The sequence below is a fragment of the Oncorhynchus nerka genome, linkage group LG9b (genome assembly GCF_034236695.1).
Source record: "Oncorhynchus nerka isolate Pitt River linkage group LG9b, Oner_Uvic_2.0, whole genome shotgun sequence".
NCBI lineage: Eukaryota > Metazoa > Chordata > Actinopteri > Salmoniformes > Salmonidae > Oncorhynchus > Oncorhynchus nerka.
In genome coordinates, this window is record NC_088424.1 from 32,882,759 (window position 1) to 32,892,374 (window position 9,616).

Below are 9,616 nucleotides of genomic sequence, written 5' to 3' on the forward strand. Positions count from 1 at the left end.
GCCCCTGGGCCGCCAGCAGTAAAAATACTTTAAAGTACTACTTAAGTAATTTTTGGGGGTATCTGTACTTCACTCTTTATATTTTGACAACTTTTACTTCACTACATTCCCAAAGAAAATGATGTACTTTTTACTCCATACATTTTCCCTGACACCCAGAAGTACTCATTACATTTTGAACCCTTGGTCCAATTCACACACTTATCAAGAAAACATCCCTGGTAATCCCTATTGCATCTGATCTGGCGGACCCACTAAACACAAATGCTTTTTAAAAAAAAATGTCTGAGTGTTGGAGTGACCCTGGCTATCTGTATATATTTTTTAAAACCAAGAAAATGGTGCCATCAGGTTTGCTTAATATAAGGAATTTTCAATTATTCTTACTTTTACTTTTGATACTTAGGTATATTTTAGCAACATTTACTTTTGAAACTTAAATATATTTAAAACCAAATACTTCTAGACTTTTACTCAAGTAATATTTTCCTGGGTGACTTTCACCTCTACTTGAGTCATTTTCTATTCAGGTAACTTTACTTTTACTCATGTATGAGAATTGGGTACTTTTCCAACACTGACCTCCAGTCTGTGGAGAGTGTGGTTAGAAATTGTCCCTCCCCCACTTTGACAAAGCACCTGAGGTTCTCACCACCCAGTGCTACTCCTCTGGGAGACATTACTGGGAGGTGGAGGCCGTGAGCTACTGGGATATAGTTGTGTCCTACCAGAGCATTTAATGCTAGGGCCTCACTTTTGGCCTCAAAAATGAATCCTGGAACATCACACACAAGGGCAATCGGTTTGCCTACCAAAACATGAAGAGGGAAATCGCCAATTCCCTGAAGGGCAACAGATTGGCAGTGGTGGTAGACTTTGGGAAGGGAACCATCACTTTTTCTCAAGTGGGTATGAAACTGACCCAGCTACACCAGTTCAAGGCTCAGCTCAGCCAGACTGTGACTTGGATTCAACCTCTACCGCATAGATCCTCCCAGTAGAGTCACAATTATAGAGACCCGGTAGTGGTCCTACTTTAGCCCTGCTTCTACCTGGTGCTAACATGTGCCCTTTGTCCTGATCTTGCCCACATTCTGATTGTGCTCACATTTTTAGAGCGGTGTAGATAAGACACATTGTGATCTGATCTTCCTGACAACCTCCAGAGGTAGTCAAGAACCCATTGTCTTGATATTTTATTTAACCTTCATTTTAACTAGCCTAGTCAGTTAAGAACAAATTCTTATTTACAATGAATGCCTACCCTGGCCAAATTTGCGCCGCCCTATGGGACTCCCAATCACTGCCAGATGTGATTCAGCCTGGATTCGAACCAGGAACTGTATTGACGCCTCTTGCACTGACATGCAGTGCCTTAGACCGCTACGCCAGTCGGGAGCCCATCGATATCAAGTGTAAACATATGATTGTCAAACCATTTAAATCATTAGAGGCTTTTAAAATTGGTGACAGGAAGCACCATTGACTAACGCAGTGTTCCCCAAACTCAGTCCTGGGGACCCCAATTAGCTTTTGCCCTAGCACTACACAGCTGATTCAAATAATCAAAACTTGATTATTTGAATCAGTTGTGTAGTGCTAGGGCAAAAAGCTAATTGTGCACCCATTGGGGTCCCCGGGACTGAGTTTGGGAAGCGCTGGAAGCGCATACTGTAAGCGATTGTCTTAAAAGAAATGCATGATTTTGAAAGAATATCTGTAAAATATTTTGCATACAGGGATGCACCAGCTAATCTGGTCACAATGTGGACACAGCGGAAGGATAAGAGACAAATTTTAATAATAATACAAGCGACAAACCTTGATCAGATCACAGAACACGTTAGCACAAGGTGTAAATGAGGTTTATGACACTATTCACCAAGCACTGAACCAAATGTACCGTTGTCTCAGGTTTCTTTTATATTACAATGTTGACATGACGCCATAGTATTTTGATTTAATGTTTTGTTTATGTACAAATATCGGTGTATTTAACTATTGCTTATTGTCTATTGTAAAGGATGTATTAAGGAAATGCATTATACAGTGAGGCTCAGAAATGACTTACTGAAATGCTGTCTGTTGTCTGATTTGATTGAAGCATACTCACAATAAATGAGACCAGAGTTTGAGCTCCATATCTTCATTGCTCTTTTATTCAAAATGTAATAACAAATTGACCTTGATTTCTGCTGATGTTTACTCACCACCGACACAGTGAACATTTCCTTCAGAGTAATGAAAAAATAAGAGTATTGGCCCTAGAGGGCACTAAACTAAATGTAAAAAGAAAACAAGAGAATTGTATGATACACTACTCCAAATCACATATTTTCAGTTTCACTGAAATGTTTTGTATTTTCCTGATTCTGTTTCTCTAAAAAGAAGAGACTGACAAATGTTTTTCAAGGAGCTAAAGGCAACCCCCCAAAAAAGGTGGGTATCAAATATATGTTTATCCAAATAGTTAAGATAGCACACTTCATTAAGCTTTTGGCTGCCATGGCTCACAAAAAATCTTGTATCCTAATTTCTCTCTGTCAAACCTGATTTCAATGAACCTATCAAATGGAGCTTTGTAACAACTAGTGGCACTATGTTCCAATGTACCCTCTGGAATAGAACCCTTTGGAATCCCACTATGACTTTCTTCTAACACTATCAGTGTGACTTAGACCTGTTAAAAGGTATGCACGTCCAAACAATAAAACATTAAAACATCTCGGCCACTGTCTCAACTATCCATGAATGTGTCAATGAATCCCATGTGTAATGTTCATAAATGATTTCCAATGGATCGCTTCGTGGTACACTGTGCTTTTCTTTTCCCCTCCGAACTCCATCTTTTCCTCTCGCCCCAATTGGTCTACCGTAGGCCTGTTATCACTCAACCCAACAAGACACATTCCTCCCTTTGTCTGGGTAATGCTGGTCTTTACTTGACAACCATGGTGTTGTGATTCCTGATGGAGCACCAGGCCATGAAGATATCCCTGAAGGAGAGAAAGGAGACAAGTGTTTAAGTCAGTTAACATGTTCCCATTTCTACTCCAACACCACTTTCATTTAAATGTCCCAAAAACAACATCAACCTTCCTCACATAAATAAAGGAACACATACATTTAAATACAAACCCACACACCTGCAGTGAGTGGCGACACATTCATTGCTGCAGTACTCTTTGTCCCAGTCCGTGCTCTCTATTGCAGGATTGGTGCATCCTGCGCGCACACACACAGTCAGAGAGCCAGAAGCCACATCAGTGGCACCTGGAGACACATTGAACTCCATTTCCATCTGAAGAAAAATAGGGAAAAGTTGATGATTGAAACACCAAGCATATTTAACATGCACATTGGGTCAATTTACAAAGAAAAACCTCAGCCTACCTCTCCTGACGTGAACTCTTCCGTAACTGCATCCTCATCTGCACTGGCCGTCAAGTCAGTGGACTTTGCCAATTGCAGAGCCACTGTAGGGGTGGAGTAAGCAGATGTAGGTACAGTGGAATTGGTGACACAAATTGAGTTGGCGGTTGCTGTTGTCGTAACAATAATGGGCAAGGATGCGTCTGCTTGCAAAGAAGCAGGGACTATCGTGATCTGTAGTGGAGGGGGAGGTGTCGCGGTGATGGACACAGGAATCCCAGGTCCAGCACTTCCTCTGGGCTTGGCCTGGAGGGGAGGCGGGGCTGGGGAGTGTACCATCTGCTGGAGCCGTGGGGGAGGAGGGGCATGCTGCATCTGCTGCAGAGGTGGGGGCTGGCGTGGGGCTGAGGGCAGCAGGGTGCGCACACCGCCAGGGAGCACAGTCACCATGGAGGTGGGGATCTGGTGGAGCTGAGCCCCGGCCTGGAGCATCTGTTTGGAGATGATGATCTTGGTGATGGTGGGGGTCAGCGTGGCTGTGATGTTTTGGATCAGGGTCGGGGTGGCTGTGGGGCCCAGGGTGAGGGGCTTGTGAGCCCCTGTGCGGGAGCGTGTGGTGACCTGGGGGACGTCCAGAATGATGTTGGAGGTGCAGATGTTGGTGATGGTATTCTGGTCAGGGTTGTGCTGGGGGAGGCGGGAGGGGCGGGTGGGAGCCAGGAGGGCCACATTCACTGGCTCAGGCACTGGAGGTGGTGGTGAAGAGGCCGTGTCCATCATCTCAATAGAGGGCTAAAGAGAACACAGTAAAAAAAATATATATAATTAATTGAATTGGTGAGATTAGAGTATATTACATTTGAGAAATTACAATATTTTCAATATAACATTGTCATGGCTACAGTCACACGATTTCTAAGCAAAGACAGGCCTAGAGATTTTACCTGTGAGAGCTGATTGGCTCTGTAAGCTGCTAATGCCTTCAAATACTCATTTTTCGCTGCTTCCGTCTTCCTCTTATACACCTAATAGTGATGGAGGGTATAATTATGTAGATAAAGACAAGAGTAAACACCAATCCTGTTTACATGAATTACAGTATATCCTTTTATCCACAATGTCCTTCAATTGTTTTAAGTGTCCCGTAAAACTTAAATGAAACGCAGTCTCAAATAGCCGCCTGTCCCTTTTAATAGCCGGGCATCAGCCCCGTCATTTCAACAAATAAATTCCTGTTTCAAATAAACGCCGGGTTCAAATGAATTGTTTACGAGTTTCCTGCAGTGTGTAACGTAAAGATTGGCAAAAGATGATAAAGGAAAGCAACATCATTGCCATGGATCAGACAGCTGTGTGGTTTGACATGCTCGGCTCAACTACAGGGGGCACAAAGCGCAACGAATAAGCTGTGTGCGTTTAGAAAATAGACTAATACATTTAACCTTTATTTAATTAGGCAATTTACAATGACGGCCTACTGGGGAACAGTGGGTTAACAGCCTTGTTCAGGGGCAGAATGTGTGTCAGCTCGGGATTCGATCCAGCAACCTTTCAGTTACTGGCCCAACGCTCTAACCACTAGGCTACCTGCCACCCCTGTAAATAAGCACCTGGGCTATTCATTGAAGTTTTACGGTATATCTTTTAGTAAAAGTGTGTATTGTATACCTGTTTCTGCTCTTCCCCAAGGCTGTCCCACATGGAGGCTACGATCTTGGACACCTCTCCAAATGTGGCATTGGGGTTCTGGCCCTTGATGGCAGCCTGGGTGTCCCTGAAGAACAGGGCGTACGCAGAGACGGGTTTCTGGGGCTCGTTGGGGTCTTTCTTCTTCTTTCCCTTCTTCCCTCCTCCAGGCCCTGCCGTAGCGGCCACCATGGCCGGCTTTCCCCCGCCGCGCCTCACTAATGCAGGGGAGATGGAGGAGGAGAGCATGGGGGCAGAGCCTGGCATGGTGGAGAGGTGGGAGAGAATTGCAGGGGAGACCGACAGGGACATTGGTGAGTCAACCAGCACACTCTTCTGGGTGACAGTGGGACCAGTGGACAGAGAGACAGGGAAAGATACAAGGCCAGATCAGTTGACTTAGCAAGACTTCAGCAACACATGACAAACCAACAAGTCCTATACATATAAATAAACATACAAACAGACACTCACCCTGAAGTCATCCATGTCATCATCCTGGAGGGAGCCTGCTGGAGAAGGCGTGGCAGACAGCTGGTCAGGGGACTTGGAACGGGACAGAATGTTCCCGCCATGAAGACCAAGCCCAAGCTGGGCACTCAACTCTGATTGATCAATAGTGGTTAGCTGATTGTGTCCCAATAGGCCATGATTCATGTCACCAAGTGGGACATCAATGGTCATTGGAGAGGAGCTGCTGAAATGGGAGCCAATGGAGTGGCCAAGTTCCTAGAGAGACAAAGACAGGAGTTTTCACAAGTCTTAAAGGATTACAATTTGAAAAAAACATTGATGCAGAAAGTCTTCTAGTAGTATTCATAAGTACACCACTTACCACCCCCAGTGTTGAGCTGAGCAGGGCCCCCCCTCCAGACTGGCTCATCACCCTAAGACTCAGGTGCTCCAGGCCCTGAGAGTTTGGGTTCACATAGGTGGAGGCAAAGGAGGGGTCATTGCCCCCCACCACAGCATTCCTCGCCAGGCTTTCAACCCCAGAAGGACCCCCTGCTCCCCCCGATAGTTCCCCAAAATGGGACACCTCGTCCCCCACACTGAGGGCAGAGTCCTGGTCCAGGGAGATGGGAGGGATCTCAAACACTTCATCTCCAAGACTGGGGGTATGGAATGTCTGCTAAACAGAGAGAAGGAGAAGGACAACTGTTAATGGGACAAATCGATTACATGAACATTTTCGGTGTGAATACACTGCACAATGTGAATAATACGCATTGCGGAATGTGTGCAGGCTTTGAGGATCATGACACCCACCTCAGAGGAGAGAAATGGATGACCTGCCCCAGAGATGGTGAGGTAAGTATCACTGCCTCCCGGAAACTGCAAAACACACATTGTTTTCATGTTGTGTGAATGGTCTCTATTTTTTGTTTATAAATAGGCCCCATACCTTGTTAACTGGGTCGTATCCATTATAACCCTGTGCTTCCAAGAACTCCTGTTCGGCATTCTGATCGGTGCCATCAGAGAGGTCAGAGTAAAAATGAAGATCCATCGTGACAGACCAATCAAAATTGTGCAATTTAACAACCAAGAGTGGTGAGCTCTTTGTGATGCAGTCTCCTAACCACTGAGCTATAATAAGAACTCCAAACTAGCTAGAGAGCACCATCATGCCAAAGGAGACGAATCAATCGCCTCACTTTAACTGGTGTGCTAGCTTGCTAACCACTAGCTGTACATCAATATACGTAAGCTGATACATGTTAGCTAGGTAACTTTGATTTACAAAATTACATTGCAAGTAAAGGATTTGTTCAGCATTATCAGAGATCTAATTAAGTATTTGACGAAATTAATTTAAAGTACTTAACCAGCTGGCAGGCTAGCCAACAATGCTAATGATAGCTTCCAGGGAATCATTCCGATTTAGCTCACGTTTGCTGTTATTTTTAACTAATTATGGGAACAATCTTTGTTCCCCATAAGAACCTAAATGTGCCCGTATGATATTTAGCTAGCTATAAGCAATGTGTCAAAATCACGTTGATAGGGTTCATTCCGTCCCTACTCAGCAAGCTCGACCACTAATTTTAGGCAGATATATTAGAAAGAGGAGAAAGGAATCCCATTGGTCAATGAATTGAACGTATAACGCATCACCAAGCAGCCTGTAGACCAATCGCGTTCACGTTGTCATGCTGCGTCAACACGGTTGCAAAGCTAATCGCCACGCCATCGCTTCTCAAAATCAGGTTTTCGAGAAACCTGCTTATTTTCCTCGAACGTACGTAATGTTACGATTCCAAAGCTATACGATATCACAGAGAACAAGTTATTAATATAGTTATTTATATGTCGGAAAAGATTTGCATTGTTGTACTTCTTGACGAAATTGCTAATGTTTGGTTTTTGAGCTTAGTGCCCAATTGACTGCTATTCACTAATTGAAAGAGAGCTCTCCTTATTCCAGAATGCTCGGCACACTGCCGACGCATACATTTCCCATCTCCTCAAAAGTATAAATTTAAATTCAAAGGGCCACATTAGCATGGGAAACATGTAAACATTGCAAAAGCAAGTGAAATAAACAAAAATGTACAGTAAACATTACGCTCACAAGTTCCAAAAGAAAAATACATTTCAAATGTCATGTGTCTATATAGTGTTATAATGATGTGCAAATAGTTAAAGTACAAAAGGGGGAAATAAACAAATAGGTATTTAGGTAAAGATGAAATAAATTGCCCTTTTCTTGTGGCAACAGGTCACCAAACTTGCTGCTGCGATTGTACACTGTGGTATTTCACCTATTGTCCAGTGAGTAAGTGACTCGACGCTCTTGATTGAAATATCGCTGGAACGTCTATCGTCAAATCTCACTCTACTGGACGTCGATATATAACTCTGCTGAGACCTATCCAACATGTCTAGGAAGTTGGGATAGAGGTAAATTTGGAATTATGTCACCATTGTCCTAAAAGAGGACTGTACACCCCCTCGTGGATTATCAAGGAATGGATTGGTGTGATAGTGGAAACTGGAAACCACCTAATTTACACCAACAGACTGAATAGGTTTCGAAAAAGTTTTGCCTAAGTATAGGCGTAATGAATACACCCTTGTTTACAGGGAGGCTATAACTACTGTACTTAGCTAAATATTGCCATAGTAAAAACGTGGTGTGATAATCGCTGTGAGTTGTTTATCAGCTTGACAAATGACAACCAGCATGATGGACGTGTCAAAAATGAGTGTTGGGGAAGTTTTGGTTAACAAGCTACCTGGCGTGGCTAATTCTTAGCATAGACTGAAGGCTATTAAAAGTGGAAAGACGGTACAAAATATCAAGGCGTTCAGTAGACTTAATCACACTCAATCTTCAGTAAAACATTTTTACAAATTCCTACGCTTCTTATCCTCTCTCTTACCTCCATCCTCGCACTACATCGGTCCACTTATTTTCTAATTAATTGTTTTAGTTGATACACTTGGTTTCCGGGTTTCCTTGATTCGGGGAAATGACGTCATTTAGATTCCGTTGGCCTTATTTACTGGTTATCATCGGTCATAATGTATTTGATAACAAAACATACCATAAGAATGCTATTTACAACACACAATTCACAATCAAATTAAGTAAAATAGAACAATAAGGGGGTTGTTCAAAAATATATATACTTTATTCACTATTTTCATTGTCATCTTGAAGAACGAGTTGCCCATTTAAAGTAACCCCAACAAATATTGCCCAACATAATTCAATATAACGTTAATGGGTGGGTGAATATTCAGTAGAGCTAATACATACCAGTACTTGCAACTATAGCACATGAATTGGAGCCCTGTCACTCGGTGCCGCGAGAACCCGTGCCCGGATGGCCCGAGCTGGTGGGCTGGCCCGCGAGGGCCACCTTCTGAGATGGAGAGATAGTGGGTTTGTTATAAAGCCATATAGAACGAAAACCAGTTATGCAATCAATGCCGGTCGCGAGTAATTGATATAATTTTAGTTGATAGAATTTAAGAAACATGGCAGCCCGCTCACACTAAAGACATGTCTAAAAGTCTCATTGGGGCTTGAAAGGCAGGAGAAATTTCACTCCAGTATAGGCACCAGATAAGGTACGCCAGAGTCGTGGCTTTAGACTGCTTTCCGGTGACCACTTATAAACGTAAATAGATTGTGACCAGCACCATGCTTGTTTATGTCAGAGCACATGTCCACTTGATGGATATCTGGTATTGCAACTTTACACTGTTCGTGTCCCCTGAAAAACGCCTGTGACTAGAAGGAGTAGGTTAACAAAGCACCAACCTTAACCGAAGTCTCAACCTGCCACCTTAATTATTCTAACCTGCTGCGTAAATAGTCCTTACCTGCATACGAAAAAGTCGCTTCCGGTCAGAACCCTGAAAACCAGCGACCTGGGGCATTGGTTTCCGCCTTCACAAACGTGGGATTTTCCCAAATATACATCTTCATTTAATCCTTTTTAAAACTCAAGATTGTAAGTGAACAGGGAAAATGCCTGAAAAAAACTGCTTTTTCTTGACAGCATGTGTTCAGCTATTTCACACAAATACACAAGGACAAGAGGAC

At 43.3% G+C, this 9,616-nt stretch overlaps 1 protein-coding gene across 8 annotated transcripts; it reads right to left on the minus strand.

The window, feature by feature from the left end:
- Positions 1–2,137: 2,137 nt before the first annotated feature.
- On the minus strand, positions 2,138–8,549 carry LOC115114670 (TOX high mobility group box family member 4-A-like). 8 transcript variants are annotated; one of them, XM_029643100.2, is made up of 10 exons: positions 8,445–8,465; positions 6,464–6,523; positions 6,328–6,393; positions 5,894–6,190; positions 5,533–5,787; positions 5,041–5,394; positions 4,317–4,397; positions 3,394–4,164; positions 3,125–3,301; positions 2,138–2,996 (listed from the first exon to the last, which is right to left on the minus strand). In XM_029643100.2, the coding sequence occupies exons 1-10, from the start codon at positions 8,448–8,450 to the stop codon at positions 2,757–2,759; spliced, it is 2,307 nt and encodes a 768-aa protein (XP_029498960.2). In that variant the 5' UTR covers positions 8,451–8,465; the 3' UTR covers positions 2,138–2,756. The 8 variants fall into 8 exon arrangements, with proteins under 8 accessions (XP_029498960.2, XP_029498962.2, XP_029498961.2 ...); XM_029643102.2 differs by lacking the exon at positions 6,464–6,523 and having other exon boundaries at positions 5,894–6,187; positions 8,445–8,549; XM_029643101.2 differs by lacking the exon at positions 6,464–6,523 and having other exon boundaries at positions 8,445–8,549.
- Between the last annotated feature and the right edge of the window lie 1,067 nt (positions 8,550–9,616).

Excerpts from the sequence above, each read along its gene's own strand:
- LOC115114670 (XM_029643097.2), bottom strand. The coding sequence starts at position 6,568 with ATGGATCTTCATTTTTACTCTGACCTCTCTGATGGCACCGATCAGAAT. Across the intron at positions 5,788-5,893 it reads TCAGCTCAACACTGGGGGTG|GAACTTGGCCACTCCATTGG; the intron begins GTAAGTGGTGTA and ends TTGTCTCTCTAG. Across the intron at positions 4,165-4,316 it reads GAGCCAATCAGCTCTCACAG|CCCTCTATTGAGATGATGGA; the intron begins GTAAAATCTCTA and ends TGTTCTCTTTAG.